The following is a 26,907-nucleotide window of genomic DNA, read 5'->3' on the forward strand; positions in this document are numbered from 1 at the left end:
TAAGGAAAAGATCATGTTAAACCCAGTGATGGCATGCTAAAAAACAACCATTTTTGCTGTTTGTTGGTCTTAAAAAGTGGTCTGCAGCTTAGCAGACTTCACACCCAGATGTAACACCTTACACCATCGCCTCTACCTCACAATGACAAAGTCTGCGTGTATATATAACCAGCACTGCTTCACTTTTTGATGCGTATATAACACACAAATGTGGGGCTGTCGGACGTTTGCATCCAGCGTTGATCCTTCAAGTGTGAAAAGCTGCATGTGTGTGGAGACTATCAATGGAAATAATACATATACATGTACTGTAGTTGTATTTATCTTGACTTTGAGTCATGGCATATCCCCTTTGCAATTCTCAAAGCATGAGCTCTGCATCTCTCGCATTATTTCCCTAATGGTATTATGATGTTAGTGGACAAACACGGCCGCTGTCAGTCTGTTTATTGACTCTCTTGCACGTCGTGCCCGGGAGAGCGACAGCTCCGTTGTTGTATGAAGACGCAGTGTCCTGTGTCAGCACAGTCTCGCAGCACATTGCCAAATATCCTCTCGCCATTCCCCACCTCTCAGCAGACCTCCTACCCCCACTGACACACACACTCACACACACACACACACACACACACACACAAACACATATGAATCCATTCCAGGCCAGGTCTCAGTATGGCCACATTAGAGTACAGTGTGATCTAACAGCTGGCATGTGATCCATCCAGCCCCGCCGCTGATACAGCATGTGCTCGTCAAACTTGTTCCAAACTTTTAGCAGCTTGATTATGAGAAAAAAATGTGCATATAAAAGTGTGTGCGCGTGTCAGACAAAAAAAGACATCACGTTCACCTCGGCCCGTTCAGCAGTGTTTCATGTAGCCGTCACTCACACAGCGAGACGCAGACAGAAGAGAGGATCAGATCATTATTATCACCTACAGGGATAAACAACTTGCGACCTCTCTCCTTCTCACCCCATCCTTCTTCCCCGCTCCCTCCCTCCTCACTTTCACTCCCTCCGTGCTCCCTCACCCTTCCTCCTCCATCTCCCCTCCTCTCATCTTACCCCTGCGCCTCCCTCGTCTTGCTCCTCTCTCTCTCTCTCCCCGCCGCCATTGAGTGAATAGTGATCATGTCTGGCATTTCATCGGCTCTTTGCGCTTCTCTCCTCTATTAAGATTGATGGGCTGCTTGGCTATAAATGAGCATGCTAAGACTTGGACAGGGCCACGGTCAGGCAAGGGCTACGTACATATGGACACTCACACGCACCTTCCCTATTAGCAGCAGAATGTCAGAGCCGGGGCCCGAGGAAGGGACACTATTTTTGTTACATGGAAGCAAACACACACACAAGATATAAACATACAAACACGCAGCGCGACCCTGTCAGTCACCTCCAGCCGCGTCTGCTGTGGATCAGTAACCAGCACACTGCTGACCAGTCGTTCCAGCGTCTCATATCTGCTACTCAAATCAGATTTCAGCAGATTGGTATTTTTTAATTCCATGCTGTAAATGTGTACTTTATTGGAAAAAATCTGTAGTTTTAAATGTTGTAATGTTGCTAACTGGCAGCAAAAAACCGTCAATGTTAAACTGACATGCAACTATGAGCAAGATGGTTTATCTCATAATTACACAAGTGTGCAATAGGTTTACAGTGGGCTTCAAAGACACTGAGGACATGAGTTAAAGGATAGTTTACCCAAAAATGAAAACTCAGTCACTATCTACTCACCCTTATGCAGATGGAAAGTTGGGTGAAGTTTTATACTCCACAAAACACTGCTGAAGAATCACAGGGAAAAGGCAATGCACTCATCTCCCAACTGAAGAAAATGGCATAAAACATATAAACATATAAATTACAAAAACATATAAATAAAACCACAAAATGTCTCCATACAGCTTGTCTGAAGTAATCCTGAAGCCCCTATAGGCAAAGTTGTTTTGAAAAACGTCTCTGGCATCATGTTTCCAGTCTTCTTGTAGCCTTTAGTTCCTAGTGTGGAAGCTGGGTTCACAAATGCACACTTGTGGGACACCAAGAACAACTCGTGGTATCTGCACGCCAGTGTTTACATGCTACCCAGAATCCTCTCCAACACACAGTAGTTTTAAATCTGACGAAGGGACTTGTTGCTTGCTGCTAACTCCACAAGTCTCTCTCCATAGTTTACCTTCCACTTTCCGCAACTTATCAAAATAACTTAAACAAGTCACAAATGCATATTTTCAGAACTAATGATGTTGTCCTATGACTTCAGTCACTAATCTGCAAGACCTTTTTTTTAAGCTGTGTGCAGTGCTCATGAAAACCCCAAAAACAACTCCAACTGGTAGAGCAGCGGGTGCACACAGACGGCCACAGTTCTGTTAACCGAGATGCTATTTCTCAATCTCGGCAACATCGGTAGAATCTCCACTACAATTAAAAACTCTTAGGCTTTTGCAACACAGTGTCAAGTGAATTTCTTGCGCAATTTGAAAAATTTAGACTTGCACAAATACACAAACAGCTCAAATTTGGCATCTTTGTGTCATTTGCGTCTATTCACGTCTGTTCATGTCTATTTATATTTTTGCTTTGACTCTTCGTGTAATCTCATAGTGCGAGACGCTCTTGTTGCATTTGGTGTGAACACACCTTTGAAGGGAACCAATCTAAATGCTGGTGGTGGTGCCATTACTTTACAACCATTACACTGTGCAACCAAAATTACTTCATAATGATAAGTATATATAACTTTCTTATTTCCAGTTCAAATTCACTGACATCTAGAACCAAACCTGAGAGTTTTGGATTCACTTTGGACTTTAAAGTGTTTCTCAGTAAACCCACAAGAGGCATCTTCATGTCCTACAGGACATATTTCAATATTCAGAGTCCCTTTGGCAGCCATGGTTTGTCTTTTAGTTACATAATCTTGACATAACCATTCAGGTTAATGTCACACTGTCTCAGTTTCACACTTAAGAAACCTTAACAGTTTAGTGTCAACATACTGTTTGTGCATTGTAGTTTCGGTGTTCTCCATCTTGTCTTTGGTGCGAGTGTTTAGCAGGTGCTTAGGTCAAGTGTTTATTTAAGTTCCCCCAAAGTCCTCAGCCCTTAAAACCGTCCGCTTAAGGCAGCTGTGAATAACTGTCCTGCACTTGGTTATGTGTTGGCCAGAGGGCTCATGAGGGACGCAGCCACAGATCACATGGTTAAAGAACTGATAGACATTTACAAGACATCGCAGAGCCTGTGCTTTCATTTTGGCTCGACACTCCGTCTGTAAGACCTTCTGAGTGTCTCACACAGACATGCAGCCTCGTACACTGAAGTCTACATGTGTATTCACACGCGAGTCCCTTTGTCCCCGCAAAACTATGGAGAGAGTATGTGAAGGTGCTCATGTTCTTTTTGTTGACATGGAAAGATTACAAGGAAAAAATTGTGTCATAATTATTTCTCAACACCCTGCTCATAGATCAGAGTTCATGGGGTGTCTAATGGGGGGGTACTGAGAAACTTGCCCCATGGAGCTGGCCATAAATCAGCTTAGCGGGGGGAGATTTGATGACAAAGACTTAGTGGCTGTAAAGGACACCCTGAGCCTCAGATTCTTGCAACTGTCATCAAATACCCACTAGGCCATTAACAGGTCACGCAGGAGTAGCTGAGCTGAGCCTGCAACATCATCAGCACACCCGCCCTCCTCTCGTCACCAGCCGAGCCCCCCAGAGCCCAGGTTCAGTTCCTGGAAGAGCAGCAGGGGCAGAGGAGCCTCTCTGCGTCAGTATTCAGTCCTGTCGTCTCTCCTCCATAAATCTTTGGCTCTTTAAATTGAGAAATGCTGCAAAGGCTAAATTCTGAACGGACATCTTTTACTGAACTCCTCGTAGTGTTGACACATATTTTAAGATCATTACAAAATTCCTGTTTGGTAAACTTTTTAGAGTCCTTTTGTCTTCAACAAGCATGAGGCTTTTTCTTCATTTCAAGATAAATCCGTCTAAACCGCAATTTGTAATTCTAATACGCTGCTCATCAGACACAAACAGACTTTTTTTCTGCCTGACAGTTGCAGGTTTCTGTGCCAAACCTTATTCTTTGCTCCAGGGAACTTTCTTGTCACTGCCCAACATGACCTCACCTGTGGACTCCCCAGTTCATATGCTCGGTCACGTACAGCAGGCCGCAACTCCCCTCTGAGCACGCTCGACCACGTGGTCACCTCGTTGGCCCGTATGTTAATGCACGCTTCAATCACACAGGACGCTAAAACCACATAACTGGCCTCTATGCAAATGCTAACTTCTGTGTTGAGTGCTCGGGGTAGCCAATTCCCCGAGGGAAGAGAGGCAGCGAGTGCAGAGGAAAGATATGGTAAATAGGTTTATTCCACTTTCGCCAAGACTCACTGTTTGAGGATGCCAGAGACCATCATTCTGTACACGGGAAACATTTCAAGGCAATGCCAACAAACTGTTTTCACAACAATTTTTCAACAGCAGCATGTTTTTCTTATGCTTTCATTGCTTGTTGTTTATATTTAATGTAATCCATACTAATTTAATCCAATTTAAAATGTGTCTGATGAAAACAGTATTGTGTATCCTCACTGACTCAAAAAGTCTCATAGGTACAATATGATCATTTTAAAGGGATAAACTGTCAGTGTGTTTCCATCGGCTTTTTAGGCTTCAAATGTCTGTGTTTGTTGCAACCAGTCGGTGGTTTGCATTTGCTTTTTAGGCTCTAAACATCTGGGTTTTGTAGCAACCAGTCAGTGTGTGTCTGTTATGCTTTTAGACTTCAAATGTCTATTTGTAGCGACCAGTCGGTGTGTTTCCAGCAGCCTTGTGGGCTTCAAACATGGGTGTTTAGTAACTACCCCTCAGTGTGTTTCCATCGGCTTTTTAGGCTACAAACGTGTGTTTATAGCAACCATTCAGTATTTTTCCATTTGCTTTTAAGTCTTTAATCATGGGTGTTTAGTATCTACCCTTCAGTGTGTTTCCATCGGGTTTTTAGGCTACAAACGTGTAGCCATCTAGTTCCATTTTATTGTAAAGAAGCCAGACATGTTTACGGCCAATATCTCCAATACTCGGCATGCCACACTAAACAATCTAGACTGATAAGTAACTCTAAAAGTAAGAAGAAAAATAAGTATTTTTGATTTTTAGGGGAAATGTCCCTTTAACGAGGGCTGCGCTTCAGTCAGTGTTGGTCAGCTGAGCTCATGTGGCGAACTGTAACTGTGTAAACAGTGTGACAGGAAAGGTCAGGAGAGCTTGTAGTATTCAGCACCAAGTGACAAGTGGAAAATGGAAGACTTCATATTTTAGCAATGCAAGGAGGCAAAGCGCGTGTGTGTGTGTGTGTGTGTGTGTGTGTGAGAGAGAGAGAGCGTGACAGAGAGAGAGAGTGCAGGCACAGATAGCTCTGTAAAAACATTGACTTTTGTGCACCATCATATTTAGCATGTCTATGACAACATATATTTATTATCTATAAACCTTAGGAGCCAGTACGGCCCAGAATATTGTCATTTTTTCCCCACTCTCTCTTCCACTCATTCATCATGTATGTCTTTATTGGTATGCCTGAGCTGGCAGGAATTCATACCCACACATGCAAACACACTTTAAGATGAAGACTGATGTCACTCAGCTTTGATTTGATGCCACAGAGCTTTGGGGATATTCAGTGTCATGATCAGAAGCTTTGGCAGCAGTGCAGAGTGTGTATTAATGTACAGCTAATGATAACACCAAATCAAAGTTGTCTGCTTCACTTGTAATATCTATTAATATCTTAAGATGATACGTTAAACATAGTAATTTGTAATACTTTGAAATCTGTCGTAGTGACACATTCAAATAGCAACACCACAAATCTGTTCCATCACTTAAAGCACCAACCAGTGCAAAACACTGCAGTCAAGCTGCAGCAGACACTTTGGAAAAGACGGTCAAACAAGATCCCATGTTTTCTGCACAACTTTTATACACTAGGCATTATTGTAAGAGCATGAAAAAGTTTAAAACAAGAGCATCTTTCCAGTGAACGTGCTGGGAAAGTTGTCATTAATTTAATTAGTTGGTTTGTCTGTCAAAAATAAATAAATAGATAGATTCTTGTTAAATCATTTTATGTGCTTTATTATAGGCAACTGGACTTGCTTGAGTTTTTAGAAAACGTTTCAATCCTCATTTAAGGGACTTCTTTAAAAGCCTAGTTGCCTGTGATGTAGCATTTACAATGATCATGACCTTGATGACTGAGAATCTTCACCAGCATATGCATGTTTAAGAAAAAGAAACAAAATTGTCAAACTGTAAGTCAAACTTCAAGCAAACATAAATATTTCCTAAAATGTTCGCACAACAAAAAAGTGCTATTAACCACACATTAGCGGAAAAAATAGACAAGTATATAAAATTAGGTTTCAATAATGTAATAAAAGTAAGCCGTATTCTCTGCGCTGAAATGTGTCTGAAGGCGTTGAGCTGCTGGAGTTGTCAGCTAACCCAGTTGCACAGAGCTCACACCCCATCGATGTAAAAGAAATCAAACATTATTTGAAGATTTTGGCTCGTTGTCTTTGTTGTTTTAAGGCGCATTTTATTTCTTAATATACATCTTTATACATCTTTCCTTAAGGGATTTTAAAAAAAAAAAAGCTTATTTTCTGCTAAGTGGACAGACTTGCTTTAACTCTATACACACTTAATGCTCCTGCTCACTGCTGCCTCGCCTCCTCCCTCCTCCCCTCCCGTCCTCCTCCGCCAGGCAGATAGCGTGACAGATCTGTCACGTCGGCACCTGGTCATACACAAGTGTTAATGTCCCCACCTCAACCGAGAATCACCGGACCACTGACACCATGCAGGAGTGTGTCTGTGTGAATATGTGAGTGTTTGTGCCAGGGACAAATTTAGACTCTTTTTATTTATCATCCCTGAATCAGATCTCCTAGAAGAGCTACGTTTTCACAAGAACTGAAGGAGATTTATCTAGCACTGTGTGTAAATGGTCAGATTTCCATGTGTGTATGCCGTGTGTGTGTTTCTGTGTGTGTGGTACGGATGCGCCAGGCAGGGGGCCCGTCCCCTGTCACTCAGAAACAACAAGCCAATCATTCCTGGGTTCTAAAATAAGCTCTCCTCCCCCCTTCAGTCCTCTCTCCCCCCTCACATGTGCTCCTCTCGTCAGCACCTCTCACCTTCAGAGTGACAGGAGACAACTGAGGGGGGGACAGAGGAGCAGAGGAGGAAACGGGTGACAGCAGGAGAGAGTCAGCAAATTTTGGGATGAATACTGGGGAAAATTGAAAAATCAGTTTGTGTAAGTCTGTTTAGAAATGCAAAATTAAATCTACAGACTGAATTTTAAAAACAAGTGCAGCTCTATAATGATGTACTGCATATTATGATGCATGTCATACAGTAGTCACTTATCAGACTCTTAATTATAGATTCTCCACCTAAAAAATCTTGTGCATCTCAAAATCCTCAAAAGTACGTGGGGACACACTGTGGTCTCAAACACATGCATTATAGGTGTATGGCAAAGTAGGGCAGCTGCCATACCCTAAAAAATAAAAATAATAAACCTATTTCACTCATATTACCTTAAAATTGATCATTTGTGCATAACAAATAGTTCCTGGGTAAATAAAGATTCCTTACCTATTAATATGGCACATTTTTATAGTTTGCATGTGTTTGTTTGTGACCATATTATGTATTAGTAACGCGTAATATGGAATTACATAACTAAACTTATCAAAATAACTGGGCAGAAAAATAGCTGCTAGTTTCTGAGCTTTCTGCCAAAATTGGATTTCCTAGTTAAGGTTAAGAAAAATAACCCTGGTGTGGGCTAAAATTATCACCTTTCTGTCAGAAACTTCTCCCATGTGCAGAAATTTTAGAGCTAGTATGTAAGTTTTAGATGAAATAATGATTTACATTGTTTTATGCAAGCATTTTGCCCAGTTGCTTTATGCAAATGCCCAATAACCTGTACAGATGATTGATGATTGTGTTTTTTATCCATTGACATGCGCTAATGAATGAATTCAGACATGTGATTGAAGAAATATGCACCAAAAAAGGTGCAGCAAATGGCGTTTTCACTACTCTAAGTCAAACATTACATGCAAACAATAAGCAGAGGTGAACCAACCACATACCCCTTTCCCACCAAAATTAGCGCATGCATGCGAGTATTTCAAACGCTGGTAAACCCGCTAAATATAGTCGATCGGCTGCATTGCCACTGCTAGTGAACACAACGCTGCAGCATACGAGTCTGCCTTTCTGTCAGCTTTTGTGTGTGTGTGGGTTGTTTTGATTGTGTGTGTTGTTTTGTTGGTGTGTCTGTGCGACGTCATGGACAGGTAGAAGAACAGGTAAACAGTAGATAGCAGCAGGAACAGAGGTTTTTGAAAACTTTATCTCTTAGTTATTCAGTTTATCTTTCAAACTCGGTGCAGAGTAACTTAATAATAATAATGTTTGAGCGCAGCTTGGGAGGAGATGGGCGGTAATTAGTGACAGTACATCATTGCATCTTGCCAGTTAAGGAGCTAAAATTACCGTGTTGATCTGGGTGTTGTGTTCCCATCAATGCTGATCTGAGCCGGAGATGATGAAACAGTGTCTACTGTAGGGTCGACCCGGGTGTGAATGCTGATGGTGTGTATTCCCATTGCATTAAAAAGCCAGATGTTAGCGGGTGTTAATGGTTTTTTTGTGCAGTGGGAATGAGGCTAAAGATTGATTTGTTTAAGTCACTGGTTTTCCACGGGGATAGTACCACAAAAAAATGTTGTGTTTTACCAAGACATTGCTGTGTAAAAAAGTGTGTATTTTAAGGAAAATATGTTTTTCTGAACTATAACCAAGTTTTGTGCCTTAACCTAGCAACATGTTAACCACATTGTTGCTGAAATGTAATGTTTCAGCATCTCTGCGACATAATGATGTACAAATCAAAGGAATCAGTGGTTTGCAGAAATGTACACTTCCAACATTTTTCTCTGGTAATAGGGTTGCACATTTTCATACCTTGGCCTTTGCTGAAACAACGTCCCTGGTCTCATATAATAAAGTAATGAGTGCAGAATCTAGTCTACTGTAACCAGCTGTTGATCTCAAGACTCTTGTCTCATTTGATTTTTAGATTCAGGTTTTTATTTTAGGTTTTATCACCACCTGCCACCATAGAGCTCATTAACCTACTGATGTGTAAATATACGTGTTTTCATCCTTTCAAACATTTTGACTTGATGAAGATCCAAGTAGAATGGAAATGTTGTCTTCATTGATCTTTTGTGGCATGGAGTTAACTGTTCAGCGTTACTTTTTTCCTAATTTTTAAACTTATTCACATGGAAAATGGGTTGAGTTCTCTAAGTTCAACTGGCCACAGACCAGGAGTGTTGTCAGGAGTTCATTCTCTATTTGCAGTTTCAGTTGTAGTTTTTTATCATTTAGTTAGACTCATGATATGAAGATGAAACACTTGACAGTTTTGAGCAGCTGTTAATGTTGCTGTCTAAATGATTCTTTTTGTTTGCTTACTGATAAAGTCTCTGCAGTATCAGATATTACAAGAGATGAAGTGTAGCACTTGTCTTGTTTTCTTTTCAAAATGTATTTTGGGTTGGAGGTACAGAGGGAATGTGTCTCTGTGTTTTGTCTCGGGTTCTTGGCGTCTTTAGTGCGTGTGCTTGTTCAGGTGGTGAAATGGGTTAAAATGACAAAGCAAACAGCTTTCTGAAAAATCTTGGCGAATGCTTTCAGCGGAGTAGTTTGACTTCGGAGGAGGAAGAGGAGGGGGGTCAATTCTCAGGGATCTGCATGAACTTTGAGACTGTGAGGTCACACACTCAACCACCTGTTGCCACACACACAAATGTGCACACTCACACATGTCCGCACCATCACACCCACATCCACATTCACCGCACACCCGGCCTCGTGTGACCAGTCAGTTCAGCACAGTTGTAGGTTTTAGTTTGCGTCGCCGTTACACAATAAGGACGATGTGAGAGTTGTTCTTTTTCCTCGTCTCCTGTGGTATTTTTCATTTCTCTGGAATCCAAATCCTGTGGAACGACCCCAGACTATAACTGCTTCATGACACACACACACACACACACACACACACACACACACACACACACACACACACGAGCACATACATGAGCGAGAACACACACAGTCTTCCAACTTTGTTTTCACAAGGAAATATTATATTGTAAGCTTGCTGTAAGTAACTGCTGTACTTTTAGAAAAAAGTGGAAAGAAAACACTCAGACACATATGTATGTTCACAACGGCCTTAATAAACAACACAAAATCAGTTAAATTAGTAACATATTGATTACATATTAACATTGTGACATGAATAGATATATTTTATTTGGCTCAAAAAGGTCACAGAACACATTAATGTCCTCAGCCAAAGGGTGTGCTGGTGATATAGCGCGTGTTTGCAAAGAAAAGCTTTTCGGTCAGGGTCGGCTGCGGCGTACCTGACCCAGTCTAAAGAGCAGAAGCAGGTGCATTGGGGTTTTTAAGTGCGAAGGGTCACACGGCCCTTTATATACACATCTCTCCTCCCGTCCGCCTTCCCCCCCTTTCCCCTATATACAGAGTCATCATGTGCAGTTACGTCTGTGTCACACAAGGGTAGATGTTCGGCCTGACGTCCAAACAGCTGCATCAAGTAGACGTCTGTCAAACCAGACGCAGAATATGTGGATCAGTCCGTCATCCATCATTCTCTCGCTGCATTAACCTCGTCAGTCCATAGCTGTCAGCGAGATATCTCCGATGGCCGTGATGTCATCATGTTAATACGTGACAAGCCAGCTTGTTTTCACTTTCAGCTCGTCAAATGCCTCAGTTTTGTCAGCGTATCTCAGCTTCCGACACCGACACACAGAGCCATGCTTTGCGTCCATACGATACACAACGTGCAGCAGGCAACAACCCAACTCGTCAAATACTGCCGTTTTGTCAATTGACTTTAGCGTCAGACGCCAACACACAGAGGTACCGTTCATGGCGGTACGATATCATAGATCGTATAAATAATGGATGTAGCCTCTGTGGTGTCCCCCACTGGTTTGTGACTGCTATTTTGAACCCTCCAGTTCAGCATTTCGGGTGTTGCTATCCTGGTTTCTGGAGCCAGAAGTGATCATGTTTGGGCAACAATAAATACGTAAAACGTAAACAGGTGATTTATATGAAATTCATCCCTGTAAAGTTGTTATGAATGTTGAGATTAACTACAGAGACAAACCATTTTTGGATCAGACTGTAAACTTGTTTAAGTTTGCTAAGTTGGGCATTTTAACGTGAGTCTATGGGGACTGACTCTGTTTTGGAACAAGTCTTAAGTGGCTGTTACAGGAACTGCAGTTTTTGGCACTTGTGCATTGGCTTCATTTTTCACTTTCATAGTTTGCCACTTGCATGATACACAGCGGGCAGCAGCAGTCTGTGACGCCTCCGGCAACAACTGTTGGATAAAGAGCGACAAAGTCTGCATAGGATGGGTAGGAGGGGATGTCAATAGTTCAAACAAACTCTGGTCTTTTACCCGGGAAACTGCTGTTTGTTTCCTGTGTGAAACCAAAAATTGATGGAATTATTTTTAATAACAATGCAGTGTGCTAGAATGTGTATAATTCAATGCTTGTGACACGTCACGTGATGTATGTCAATGAAGTGACATTACATTAGTAATAACTATTTAAAGCGCAACCACAATGTTTTTTTTTTTTTAAACATAAGTGTTTGACGTATGTTTTCGGTTTTCTATTTAAAGACTGTCTGCATCAGGGGGGTAACACATCTGTCTGGACTGATATAGTGATTAAAGGATGTGCTAAGTAAAAACATCAATACATATTATCTTAAAAGTACATCCTGTATTTTGAAATTCCCAAGGCACGTTTTTGTCTCCTTCATAAAAAATCAAACTGTGCTATCAGCCAAGTGCCAGACCACGTGGATATTATTGATATAATTTCATGTCGATCACAGGCCCCTGCATTAAATCGAGTGGAAATCGAATCGTTGCAGAAGTTGTGATATCAGCAAATATAATTTCCTTGTCCTGGGAACTGATATAATATTGTATCGCGGTGAAACTTGTGATTTACACCCCTAGTATACAGGCAACGAACGTAAACTGTAAATTTCCTGTGAAAGTTGAAGTGTATGTTGAAAGCACGTAACAATCCGAAACTGACACGGCATCCTTGAACGCCCAAAACTGATGCGAGAGGGTACCTGGTGCATCCAGTTTTTAGATGTAGGTTCACTGATGGAATAGTGGTATTTAACGAGTTGGGATGACAACGTGTTGGACAGGCTCCTGGTGTTATGTGTAAAAAAAAAATTTAAGTGTGAGTGGTGAAAAGGCTCAGCCTGGAGTGCTTTTTACTAGATGGACTTGAGCTACATGTTTGTTATTCCACAGACTTGATGGAGAACACCACCAGGTGTGACAGAGAATTTAATTGACAAATGGAATTTAGTCAACGTATCCCATAAAAGATTTTAAGTGGTGTTCAGTAACTCCATCCAGAGAGGGCAGGATGACGGCAGTGATGTCGACTGCTGTGTGAGTAAAACGGTTTCTGCTTCGGGGCCTCCTGCCAGGGGTTGAAGTGCTCGCTTTGAGTGCCGGGGCCAGCCCAGTTTCTGCCCAATCCATTTTCAGTTCCAGTTCAGTCACTGAGTTTGGACTCCTTATCCAAAGCCGCAGGAAGTTTCTCCCTTTAGTGACCACTGCAGCTGCACATGCATGTCCGAGAGAACGTAACTGGAAAATAAGAACTTGGTAAAATATTCCCTTCAGTTCAGAGGAGCTCTGAATGCTCACAGAGTCGGTGGCTTCATCTGTCCCTCCTCTCTGTTTGTCCCGATGCTTGTTCAGCACACGGATGATTCATTCGTTCTGAACCAAAAGCAACTTACACCCATTCCAGGGTGTCATTTTGTTTTTCATGAGATGTCTGGAGTCAAATTCAGCCCATGTGGGCAGTGACCTGCGAGGCCCCTCCTCCCGGCTGGCTACCTGCCAGTCCTAAAGTCCGGGAGTCAAACAAGAATCCCTGCTGTCCTCCGCTGAGGACACCCAGACTGTCCGTTAGAGTCCCGCTGGGAGACGAGCCAAGGAAAGGGCTCTGATGATTGGCAGTGGCAGCGGCCGCCATTTTATCAGGGCTGGCTGCGAGGCGTGGTGACGGAGGGAATGTGTAACCGTACAGGCTGTAGGGAGGCGTGTGGAGGCGAAGCCCGGCGTAACCCTGCGGGGTGGGGTTGGATAGATAGCCGAGCTGGGACGTGGGGAGAGGCAGGGAACAGAATCCTTCGCCTTCGTACGCAGATGGACCTCTGGGAGGGGGGAACGGCTCCGGGGCGTTGCTGTAACGATGGAGAGGGTGTGTGGGTCGGCTGCAGGTGTAGTCGGGCGGGCTGAGAGGGCAGACCTGGAAAGGTGAGGAGCACGGGGACGTGGAGAGCAGGTGAGATGATGCTCCGATACCGCCGTGAGCTCCGGGGATCCCTGCAGAAACAGAAAAAGGAAAATTAAAACTTAAATCCACTTAAATGATAACGCTGTTTGTCAGTTCAGATTCAGGGAGGAATCCAATAAGCAGATCAATACTTTCCATATTAGCCGAAACGAGTATCAGGCCCGACATGACTTATCCACATTAAAATTTAGATACAGCATTCAGTGTTTCAGCTGCATTCAAACAGGAATCCTGCTTTAAGGGAATACTTCACTCCCCAAATGATTATTTCTATATCACTAACTCACTCTGTGTCACGTTGAATTCCACAAAATCATTGCTTTTCTTGCATATCTCCATGGTGAATGGATAATCCAAAAAACAGACAAAAATCGATGATTTGAAGTCATTGGGGTCCACTTTTAACAACAGCGTGTCATTTATCCAGCCGGACTCCATTAATTAAAACAGTCATTTTACCGCATTGAACACAGGAGCTGCTGGTTTACCGCTGCTTGGATTGATAGTTTGTTTGTCTTATTGTGTGACTTTGGTGAATCCAAATTAACCCTTTAAAACACCAAAGTTACACAACACAAACTAACTGCCAGTCAGTCCATCAGCAACTCGTGTGTTCAGAGAGGAAAAACGTTTGTTTTTGTCCATGGAGGTTGGCTTTGAAGAGAGCATAGATGAGTTTCACTCTCTGCTCAGTTCCCCATCAGAAAGGTCTTTCTTTTAAATACTGAAAATATGACTGAACACATTAGATTTGGATTATACAGCAGGATTTAGTTTAGTTTTGCTGTTGGACCCCTGTGACCTTAATTCATCAAGAATTTTCTCCATTTTTAGATTATTTGTTCACTGTGGAAAACAAGTTTTCCTCACAATTTTGACATAACACTATTTGGGTAATACATATGAATGGTAATTTGTGGGGGTGAAGTTGCACAGAGTTCTGCACAGTGAGGTACACAAATGTTAACATCTATGGTTTCCAGAGAATTACAACGCCTACATCTTCGTGCAGCTGGGCTGTAAGCAAAAAGACTAATTCTCAGTATCATAAAAACTCCTGCTGGTTAACTCTACCTTGCTTAGTGATGCCAGGGATGTCCTCAAAAGTGAGTGTTCGCAGAGATGGACGCCAGAATGCATAAGACTCGACCAAAGCCTCCAGACCCATCCTGTAAAACACACAAACGCACTCGTGAACACACACACCCACACACACACACCGCTGAAAAACCATCAGAAAATCACTCCGAGCAAAACTTGCACTTTGTTTAGCCGCCAATGCAGCTGCAGCCGCTCTCTCCCAGCATGCCTCACATTACGCCAACCACCTGGCGGCCATCTTAGTCACCAGCGGGGCCCCTCTTTCGCCGTCTCCATGGAGACGGCAGGTAATGAGGGGCATAAACGCCACGTTGCGATTGGCTGCTGCCGGCCGGGTGCTCGGAGGTAATTGCTTTCACACGGCTTTTACGGGCGAATCAGGACGAAGGAGCAGGAAGCCGCAGCAAGGATTTATGAGGTGGGACTCCCCCCTCCCCCCCAATCTGCGTCTCCCTCCTCCTCTAGGTGGGGCCGAGGGTTTTGCCGTGGCGGGGTAATGCGAGTGCTCTGTTACCCCTCGTTAGCGTGAGGATAAAAGTCCTCCCACCCGCGGGGTTGTAGCCACGGTGATAATTTAGACAAGCTGCCCGGAGCGGTTGTGTGAGCTCTGAAGCAGCCTATCAGAGCGCAAGTTTATTTAGCAAACTGCTTAACTCTTCCTGTAATATTTAAGGGGAGTTCTCTTTTTTTGGCCTTCCTGAGTTTAACTTTTATAGGGTCAGCTGTCAGGGTTATCCAGTTTGCTGTTCTCTACCTCTCAAATGTTCTGTCTCGCACGTCCCTCCTCCTCCTCCTCCTCCTCCTCCTCCTCGCTCCCCTTTCCTCCTCTCCCCTCCTCTCTAATGATTTCTGTGAGGCCTCAGGGGAGTGGCTGTTTGGAGACTGCTGGAGTTTTACTGCCGTGTTGTTTTAATGCTGTGTTTATATATGTTTAGAAATGTGTTTATACAGATTTTCTTCAGGACACTCTTGACTTTTATTATTTTGCTGTTGATGTTTATGTTCTCGAGGCCGACTGGAATCTGACGCTCCATTTAGGTTTGCAGCCGAGGTTAGATTTTTCCCCTCTCCGAGCATGTGCCCGTAACTGTGCAGTTGTGAGGATTAATGTGCCTTTAAAGTTAGCACATTTAAATGAAAATGCATCACGGTGAAATCATAATAATATGTGCCACGTCTGCTCCGTTTAGTCAACTTCTCTCCTGCCATTTAGGGCAGATTTAATGGGAGGCTGTTGCACGTTTTCCATCGGAAAAAAATAAATAAATACAAAGCTTTGCTCCCCATAAAATCAGACTGAAATAGCCGTGACAAAAACCACAAGCAAGCCAGAATATAATGCAGTCATGCATCCCACATTACCCCTAATGCACTAGATAATGTGAAAATCTTTGTGGTTGAGTTGAACTCACCGGTTTCTGCCAGAGTCTCTGAAGCCTTTGGCAAACGGGTTTCTGTCAATTTTCAGCCTTGTAATCTGAAAAGTAAAATAAGACTCTAATTATTTCCAAAAATCTAGTTATTACAAAGTCTATGATAACATACAGTGTGTAATGGAAGATTTTTTTCCACCCAAAATAATATTCTTAGTGCAATATGACAGTCAGATCTATAAATAAATACATTAATGTGGATAGCTTGCAGCCAAATTTGCTGTCTGTTGACTATATGTGGCAATGCATACGTGTTTCTTTGCACATATATGTGAATTTGTGCATGTGTGTGTGCACGTGTCTGTGGGGCGGCCATAGGGCTGCCCAGGCTGTGGGTGGTGTTTAAGGCCCGGCTCTGTGACCCGCATCCAGAGGGACTTTTATAGGCATCGCCACCATGTTCTGACTTCAGGCGTCATGCGCTGCGGGCCAACGCCAGCTACCATCCTCCTTCAAAGCTCACATTGCAAAAATCCAGAAAAACCAGGAGCTTTGAAATTTGGTGGGCAAAACTCAGAAAATATGACTCGCCCAAGCCATGTAGAAAAGTAGTTAAAAAATCAATATAGGTGAGTAGCATGGCCATTTTTAACAGTTAGTCCTCAGCGTAAAAAGTTGAAAAAAAATCTAGGAAATTGATTTTCTTGAAAAATGTAAGTAAATATAAATATTAATCTTTGTTCACTTTATATCTAACTGTGAGGTTTACTTAAACCTTAAACCTTATTTTGTCATAAGTGTTGTGAAATTGTTGGACCTTAAATATGACAAGTTTGGTTAAATGAATCTTTCCAAGTTTTTTCAACTTCAGTAAACCACTTTTACTGCACCATATGTCCGTAGTCTCCTGGCTGAAAACTAGTCAGTCATATTTGTATTTTCTTAAACATGATAACAAAACAGAACTTGCAGATCTCACAACTTCATCATGATCAAAATCCTCTTTGTCATGATCAAGTTAAGTCAGACTATATTGGTTTACTGAAGTTGGCAGCACTTTAAAAGAAGAAAAAGGTCATTTGAATTGTCATTTTTAAAGTTGCAACAACTTCACAAAACTAAGTAAATACAGCTAAATGTTGAGTAAACGTTACAACCAGATATAAAGTCAACACCAATTAAGATTACTAGTTATATTTTCTTTCTTTTTTTAAGGCAATCGGTTTCCAAGATGATTTTACAAAGATCGACTTATCAGATTTGACATTGCAATACACATTACAGAAGGAAACTGCAGGATTTTTCTCTTGGTCTGTCTCTGTTTTGCAAAACACACTCACACGTGCATTCAGAGTAGACTTTAGAATGCAGATCAGACCAAGGGCAAAACTTAAAATTGTTATTGCACCAAAATTGTCCCTTATTTTCCTTTTTTTGCCTCTTATAGTCCTGTATCTGTTTGAAACACGTAGCTGAAGATGTGCTCCATTAAGACATACAAAAGTTTATTTTAAACTCTTATCAGTCATCACGAGTTTGTAACTATAAACACTGCAAAACTGCAAAACAAACTACAAGTCTCTGTTGGCAGCTCCGTCAGTGTAGCTCTGCTGTAACGCGGGTCTCTTGGCCACGGTAGTTTTTTCAGTGGCGTTGTTTTTAGGAGGAAATGTGCTGGTGTGGAGGTCAGCTGTGTTACCTGTTGATTCTGATACGCAGTGACGGTGGTGAACACAGTTTCGGGGAAGGCGAAGGTGCGGGTGCCTTCCCCAGCAGGGATGGCTCTCACTGGGGATAACTCCTCTCCACACTCCTTACGGATCACGTGCACCCGCGGCTGGTACTTGTGCATTGAGTGCAGAATGATCTGGACACGGAGGAAGAAAATGTTCTTTCAGGCTTAAGTTACACAACAGCAATTTACTGTTATTCAAAGCCATAAAACAGCATTGTTGGCTGGTGTTATTTGCACCTGCACACACAAAAACACACATCTACAGATTGTTAAATCAAAGACCCCCAACTTAGACGGGGAACTATGGAGCTTGCAACGATGTATTTTTTTCCATTTTAAATATTTTGTACTATTTCTTGTCATTGTTGAAAAATTCAGTTGCAGGCTTTGGTTGTCTTGTAAATTTTGACTTTTTAGTGATAATGTTTACAGCTGCTTTAGAAGAGTAATTATTGCAACAAAAACATGTATTCAAAAATATTTTTGTATTACCTCATCCTATTGTAACGGAGATAGATTAACATTAGAAAGGGCAACATTCAGCAAGTATATCTGTGAATATCACCTGTGGTGAAATGTAGAGATACTGTACTTTTTACTCCTCTACATTTATTTCATAATTTTAGTTACTTAAAAAATTCCACACACAAACCACAGTAAAGTATACAAATGCAGCTGAAATAATTAGTTGATTGACTAGAAAAGTAATTGGCAGTCATTTTGATGTCTTTGGAGTCATTTTTCATTTATCAGAGCTGGCTGTTTTTTCACTTTTATTAATAACAGTATTTTACAGTGTGCTGTTACTACTTTAAGATAAGAGCAAGTCAGAAGCAAGAAAAAATGCAAAAAAAAAAAGTTATTGATTGCTTTAAAGGATAAAAAAATACAAAAAAGACAAATGAGATAAATTAAAATAATATAATATCAAAATCTGTACACACTTTACACACCCGTCATGTACACAGACAGGCCGACTGCATGCCAATGACTGATAGTTGCAAAGGATAGCTGAAGTACACATATGCTGTGTAGTATACTGTAAATACATAAAATTTTGCACTTTGCATTGCATTAACTGGTTAAATATTCCACATAGAGAATTGCACAGCCATGTTAACACACACACACACACACACACACACAGGAAGCCTGAGGTGGCAATATGACAATAGTGCAAAAGTAGTTGATATGTAGTTTATGGACTATTGACGCTACAGCAGCACTGTCACGTGATATTTTGCTGTTTTTTAAATAAGTGTCCTGAATACTTCCTCCCCTGACTATCATAGATTATGTTTCAGACAGTCTTGGTTGTGGTACTCACGTGTCCCTGGTCGTCCAGCTCGTTGTTGGTCAGTTTGAGTTTGTCGAAGCTGACCACCTGACGCATCCACGTCTCTCCTGAGGCCGGGGAGTCCGGGTGGATGTAGACTCTGGGCGGCACAGGCGAGTCCGCGTTCCCCGCTACCATCCACTTGGAGCTGTGGTACACGTACCTTTATAGCGTGCACCCACACACACGAGCGCGCGCACAGGGAGAGAAATTAACATAAATTAGATTTTTTTCATCCTTTTTCTCATGCATAACGAAAAAAACGCAAGAAAAAATTGACGATCAGTAATAAGCACAAGTACGGTTACAGTCATATAGCCTGCTGGTATAAAGATTGACGGTTCTATATTTCATAAGGAAGACCTTTTAACTAATTAGCTGTAAAACATTTGTTGAAAAAAAATATTTTCTGTTTCCATGCTTTGAAAGGTCATTGAAACTGTAAAAAAAATGATAATAATTGTGAAATGCCTATAGGCATACCATGAAACCACGATATTTTCTCAGACCTTATCATATTGTGATAATCTCATACCATTACAACCCTAAACAATACAGACCTTTTCTGAAAACTAAAATAATAGAGGATTGAATATTAGTTACAGGAATATATGACTACAGATTTATTTATGTTACTCATACACCCCAAAAAAGATTTTTGTATAAATAAACGTAGGCCCTATTAAACATATTTCCTTGTGTGCTACATTTAATATTAAGAAGTTAAACAAAGCGCGTGCCAAGTCAAATGTCCGCTTTAAATGTAAAGCACGCAGGCCTAAAGCCGCTTTGTCCTATTTTTAGGATATGCAATTAAATGTACCATGGCTTAAAACGATGCAAATATACATTAGAGGCTGTAAGTCTGATGGCCTTCAGCTAGAAACCAAACTAATTAGCTCCTCATCTGGCTGAAGGTGCGTTCATCACCTGCTGTAAAGCGTTAAAAGCTGCAGACTCTGCGGCGCGCTGCCGCCTGCGGCTCTTTACTGCGCGTGCACGTGAGCGCCACATTTCCTCTGAAGGCCATAGACTGTGCTGTAGGCCCATTATACGATATCTCGTCAGTCTGGCGCATAACACGTCCTCTGTGTCACTCATCACTCCTCAGCGCCGCTAAAAATGTGTTGCCATATAAACGGCTTTTGAACGTTTGAAATGACAGACCTGCAGTGTGTCGCATGCAAAGACTTGGCTGCGTTGACGCCGTTGCAATAACACGCTGTTTTCTTCTGCGCCATAACGACATTTGTCGGTTTGACCCTCGAGGGTGGAGAGGTTAGGCATCCAAAAGGGATTTTTTTCTCCCAAAAGGGACGCAAAACCGCCGTGACAGCAGTCCGCTGCCAAGCGCCATTTGTGGACACAGAAGTGGAGTTGCACAATTGAAAAATCTTGGGTTCTCCCAGGATCAGTGTATATGGAGTCTAAATTAAGACTGCATGCTAACGAAAATTACTGTAATGTTCTGGTGCTATAGGACATGCGTGTGAGGTCACAGGCCACTCCTGTACGTCTGTTAAATTTGCACTTTCTGTGTCACTCCTTAAACTATTTTTATTTTATTTATACTTTTCTAAAATGACATTTTGAAATTTATGAAAGGAACTTACATTTGGCATGTACAGCGGGGGGTGAGTGTGTGTGCGTTTGCGCGCGCGTGCTCTGCGCGTCTTACCTGTACCGTTTGTTGTCCACGGGGATTATATCCATGGCAATGTAATACTGCTGATGTGGGTCCAGGCCCGTAATCTTCACACGCATAGCGGGGAACATCCGCCTGACAGGAAAACCGAATAAATCATCAGCATTGGAGATTTCCGATCAGCCTCAGGATCCGTGGATTTACAACACACACTTATTAATACTTTACTTTGATATATCAATAAAACAAAATAAAACAAAATTGAAAAAAATAAGATAAAATAAACAGAAAATGTTTAGGTTGTCATCTTGGTTAGGTGAGAAATTACTTTACTGATTTCTTGTAAAATGATCTGCTCCATTACCTATTTTAATAGATAATATGTTATTATTATTAATTTTATTATTATCATTGTTATGACTCTTCAAAAATAATTATTTAATATTTTTGTTGCCTCTCTTTGACTTTTATAGAGATAAAACAAAGCTCACTTTACCTACAAAAATTACAAATATATCTGTACCTGTACAAATACACTGTAAAATCTGACACATTTATGTTGGTTAAAATAATCTTTGAAACTTATTGCTTTGAAAAAGGAAAATAAATGTAAGTATTATTTTCTGTGCAAGTTTACTTTATGGCTATGGGTTAAGTTTACTCAAAATGTAGCCGCATTTACTTAATGTTGTGAAGCTGTTACAACTTAAAAATGACAAATGGAATTACCTTGTTATTTAGTGTCAGCAATTTCACTAAGTTATTCTGACTGAACTTGATGATCACAAAGAGGATTTTACCAATAATATATATTAAGAGTATATATATTAAGAATATACAAATATCACCCAGCAGAATAGATAAACAGCAGTAAACCTGGTTTACTGATTGAATTAAACTTGTCATTTTGAAGTTGCAACCGCTTCACAAAATTAAGTATATATAACTTAATTTTAAGTAAACTTAACAATTAGATATAAATTTACTGTAAAATATTTTATTTATTTTTCGGTTTTAGTCCTTGAGGTTTTTTTTTTTATGTATATGTTTGTTTTTTTTTAAATCCATTTTTGTTTTTATCTGTTGATTTTAACTTGTTTTTGTTGTCTTGTGTGATTTTTTTTTTTACTGTGAACCGCTTGGTGCTTCAGTTTTCTTTTGGATTAATAAAGTTAATCTAATCTAATCTAATCTAAACATAAATTAAGACTCATAGTTGTATTTACTTACATTTTCAAGGCAATCAATTTCCAAGATTTTTCTTTTTTTTTGAGTAAAATCAACGTATCAGATTTTACAGTGTAGATTATGTGCCATTATTATGACTCTTATTAAATTAATATATATTTTCCTTTTAAATGCCTTTTTTGACCTTTTTTAAGATGAAGTAAAGCTTACTTTACGCACAAGAACCCCAGAGTACCTGTCCTGTATCTGTGCAGTTGGCAATAAATGAATCCAAAATAGGCTTAATAAATATTTCTTTGCATGTTTTTATAACATTCCTTTAGAGCGCGTCGGGTTTTTTTTCCCTTTCTGAGCATTAGGATCTTACCGTCCAGCCTTAGTAATGATCATTTCCGTGCCAATCTCGTGGAACCGTTTCCACAGGTCCGATCCCTGCAGGTCGACCCGGGTCTCCTCTCCGCTGCCGGTCACCGGCGCCGTGCACAGCGCTGCAGGCTGCGGGCTCTCCAGCAGCGCGTCCTCGCTCTCTGCTGCACCGGAGAGAGGCGGGATGAACACGTTTTAACAGAAACACGGGCCAAACATTATGCACTCACACACAGTGTTACTCCTCTTATGACTCTTATAGCATATTACATGTAACTGAGTCGAACAATGAAACAAGTAATGAGTAATATGTTGCACTGCACTCACTTTTCGTATCTGTTGTGATTTTTTATTGTGTTTTTGTAGTTTGGTTAAAATATAGTTTGTATTTTTTTATTTAAGTGAAACAATTCCTGGGACAAGACAAATTTCAAAATAATTTCTGACAAAGTGAAATCTAATCTAAACATCACATCACAGCAGGACGAACTCCCTAATGCACGAAGGCCAAACGTGTATGAAACACGTTTAGCATTTGACATATAGCTCATATGAATATGACTTATTGGGTAATTTCATATATTTTTTATGTATAATTTAAATCGTTGCAGTGACTACAGCAATGATGGAAAAACTTTCAGCAGCCTACGAAAAAGTCGCAAATTTTTAAGACACACTGCGAGTTATTTTACTGCAGGCAGATAAAAAAAATGCTTTTAAGTAACCTAATAATTACAGAATTTGTAGGAATAATGTATTTTATATGTGTTTAAACTTAAGGTCACCCTGCTCATTACTGAATATATATACTATAGTATATTATGATGCTGTAGAAAAATGTCAAGTTTACTGTACACTCATAAGTGAACTCCAATTAAGGTCCCAGTAGGACCTGTAATGATTTTCATGATGGAGCACTCCAGTTTGAGGATATGTTTAGAGGACACCCTCACAGCAGTGTTTATGTGTCTCACCGCTGTTGTTATTTACGCTGTTCAACACAGGCCTCGCCAGGTGGGGGAAATTTATGGACATTAGACGTGGGCCTAACAAGCCCCAAAAAACGAACACAAAGACAAACCCCTCAGCCAAGCGCATTTTAAAGCAGATTTTAAATCCTAATTTGTCAGAGGCCGGCCGGTTTCTGCTTTCTGCAGACCTCTTCCTTTTTCCGTGCCACTTCTCCTGCCTTTATACGCTGCTAATTGGCGTGTTTATGATTGCAACACAACTCATAAAGCGCCTCACATTAGTCACACTCACACCGCTCATATTTACTAGACCAGGGCCACGATATGATATCACATTTCCACTGTGGGGCTCTGACCTATATCATTGTTTTTCTGTATAATCTGCAACTTTTGCGTCTTATTATTAAATTTCCTTGGCAATAAAGAAAGCATGCACGATCCTTATGGAAAAAACCCGGATCCACTTCTTGTTAAAAACGTCAGTAAGTAAAAGCAAGTTTAAATACCGTCCTTTAAAATAATAATAGGGAAAATGTGCATAGCCCATTAAATAATTAGCCGAATTAGAGTAAAAAGCTGCGAAAACGATTACAGCCTACAATGAGAAAGTATATATGGTCAAACATGAGCATTATTTTAGATTAATTTTACAGTGTTGTATATGATGCTAATAATGTTGTCTTGTTTCAAGAGCCAGGCATTCTTATTTATTTGTATTTAAAGAGGCAATAGCTTTAAATATATAATCAAGGTATTATTATTATTATTATTATTATTATTATTATTATTATTGGTCATATTTTTTCTCTAAATTTATTTGAATTATTATTATTATTTTTACGGGCCTTATTTGGTGTTTTTGACTTACGGGATCCGTCACTTGCACACTCCGCCTCGCTGCCTCGGTCGCTGGTGCAAGCTCTGTCGGCTCGTGGACCCGGGCTCCCGGTGAGATCAGGCACATCCGTTCCGTCCTCGTAGCCGGGGGACACGGCATCCTCTGCGGACGTCCTGCGTCTCTTTTCCGCTCCGATCAGCGCCTCCACCGAGAACGCGTGCGCCTTGACGCTCAGCGCGCACGGGGACCGCCGCTTCTCTGCCATGGCTCTCGGTCTCGGGACCACGAGAGGGAGGAGACGGCGTCACGAGCTCGCAGGGAGCGAGAAAAGTTCAAAAGAGGCACAGCCGATAAAAACTGAATCCACGGTGACAGTCCGGTGCTGTCGGTGCGCCGGTTTGTGCGCCCTCGAGACGCACAGCGGAGGAAACAGACGGAGCCGGCACGAGCTGCTGTAATGTCTCCGTTATCCGTGAGAGCCGTGCGGACTTTTGGAGAGCGTCAACAACCGGAGCTTAGAGGAGAGCAGGAGAAGTGGACCTATCAATCACCGCACAGAGCAGCCAATCAGGAGTGATCACAGCCCCCCGGAACTTTTCCCTGGTCCCGCCCGCTGAGGGGGCCGCTCGTGCCGCCTTATGGGGTAAAAGTGGAGCTGGTGAATGAATCATGTCTTCAGGCGGAGGAGCGCGAAGAGCGTCTCTCTGGGGCATTGCGCGCATTTTCACACACCGGCCCGACATGCTTTGCATATCTGGACATTAGTACCTCATGATGGAGGCCGTTTGTAGCTTCCATCCGGGAAATGAGCGTTTTTCTTACAGCACGTTTCACATGTTGATATTCAGTATTATCAGTCAGTGGCGTCTTAGGCCTGAATCTGAGGCTTCAGCCACGAGTGTTTTATAAATAGCCTTAGATCTATAATATATATATTTCCACAACTAAGAATTGGCCTAAATATAAAAATAAAGAATAATAATCTGTAATCATGTTCACATTTGTATTTACAGAAATAGTCATGTTCAACCACTGTTAAAATATAAAATAAATAAAACTAGTCAATACATTTTTAATAATTGCATTAACAACATATTCTGTACTCAATAGAAATTAGAAACAACTACCATTTTTCTGATCACAATTTATAATTTTGAATATTTTTTTAGAAAAATGTTTTAAAGGGTAGATTATGCAGCAAAGGAAGACACACAAACACATATTTTTACTGTTTGTGGAGCCCCACAACATGTAAAATAAGAGATATTAAAAATCCAGACTTCAATCTGAATCTTTTTCTGTTCTGTGCATTTCTTCCGTTGCACCATTGTGACATTTTTCTGACTTCCGCACCAGAAAAAGAAGAAGTATGGGACCATTTTTTAAGGTGCAACTTATCCCGTGCTATACCTTTCAAAGGCAGCTTTGGTGCAAAAAGAAGGAAGGATCCCACCAAGGTCTGGCCTAAGCCCCCAATGTCCTTAAATTCTAGGAACACCCCTGTTAGCAGACAGTATCTGGTTAGGCTGCTGGTTCCCTATGTGGCACTGGCTCACAAAATATTTGCTAAAGTGCTGTTTCTTTTTTTTTTCTTTTTATCCCCTTCAGTAGATATCTTATAAAAACCCTGAAATCTGTAATATTTGTCCATTTAATGTGTGGTGAGTCCCATCAACATGCTCCATGTAAGATTACTGAAGGTAAGATCAAACTTTGTTCATCCTGAGGAAAACTGCTGTACAAAGTTAGGAGCGAAGACAAAAAGTACACAATAAAGATGGGCTAATATAGAAAGCAAAAATAGCAAATATTAAATGCCATTGGTTTATAGCAAATATAAACTAAATATAAAACTAGATATCATTAGGTACAAAACATAATAGCTGGTATAATTAGGTGCAAATCAATATGTACAATATATTTGCCAGACCAGGATCATGATATATCACATTTCCACTCTGATCAAAGCATTCTGTTGTTTTGTTTTACAATCTGCAACTTGTGCCTCTTATTATTGAATTTTCCTGAGCAATAATTATACATAGAGCATGCATGATCCTAATTAAAACAAATGGTGATGCTTCTTATTAAAAATACCACAAAGTAAGAGAAGATTTAAGTATTTTCCTTAAAAACAGTAACAGGGAAAATATATTATTAAATAATAAGCCAAATTACATTAAGAGATGTAAAAACAATTATAAAAATAGCTAACAGTAAGGGGCTAAATATAACAAAAAATAACTAATAGGAAGATACAAATCGGCGCAAACCAGCAATAACACAAACATGTTATTGAGAAAACAGACTCTTTCCAACTGCAGAAACAATCCCAACCAACAAAAGCTCTGCTTCATGACATTGTTATAGCAAGCTGCATTTAATAAACAAAACAAACAAATACAAAACATTATGCTGTTTGGCACAAGTGTGTGTAGTGAAAATATCTTTGGCAACAATGTGCAAACAAATTCCAGTCCTTGTTTCACTCAATTTACTCAAAAATGATGAACAGCCATCGCAGAGAAGCTGAAACTGCACAAAAATAAAACTGCAGTCACATCTTAACCTGTAATTGTAAATCACATCACTTATATATGCCTGAATAGCCTATAGCGACTGTCAGCTTAGCTAACACATAAATGTAAGTGTAAGTGCTTTAAAGATTTGTTTTCAGGTGAAAAATGTCTGTTTAATAATTATTATTATTATAGGCTTACAGTGCTCGTTTCTTATTATTATGGTTTGGAAATGTAAACAAAATATTTTAAATATATCCCAACATT

At 40.8% G+C, this 26,907-nt stretch overlaps 2 protein-coding genes across 4 annotated transcripts in view; one reads left to right on the forward strand and one right to left on the reverse strand.

Moving 5' to 3' along the window:
* The window catches only part of LOC121955085 (uncharacterized), a 169,755-nt gene that overhangs the window by 78,446 nt on the left and 64,402 nt on the right, over window positions 1-26,907 (forward strand). The window lies entirely within an intron of this gene.
* tbx18 (T-box transcription factor 18) lies at window positions 10,290-24,964 on the reverse strand. Of its 2 annotated transcripts, none has more exons than XM_042503443.2 (8): window positions 24,152-24,964; window positions 22,314-22,473; window positions 20,792-20,893; window positions 19,105-19,276; window positions 17,742-17,909; window positions 16,082-16,146; window positions 14,643-14,737; window positions 10,290-13,597 (listed from the first exon to the last, which is right to left on the reverse strand). In XM_042503443.2, the coding sequence occupies exons 1-8, from the start codon at window positions 24,384-24,386 to the stop codon at window positions 13,056-13,058; spliced, it is 1,539 nt and encodes a 512-aa protein (XP_042359377.2). In that variant the 5' UTR covers window positions 24,387-24,964; the 3' UTR covers window positions 10,290-13,055. The 2 variants fall into 2 exon arrangements, with proteins under 2 accessions (XP_042359377.2, XP_042359376.2); XM_042503442.2 differs by having other exon boundaries at window positions 10,291-13,597; window positions 22,314-22,476; window positions 24,152-24,960.

Source organism: Plectropomus leopardus, chromosome 16 (assembly GCF_026936395.1).
Source record: "Plectropomus leopardus strain MGB_pleo_1.0 chromosome 16, ASM2693639v1, whole genome shotgun sequence".
Lineage (NCBI taxonomy): Eukaryota > Metazoa > Chordata > Actinopteri > Perciformes > Serranidae > Plectropomus > Plectropomus leopardus.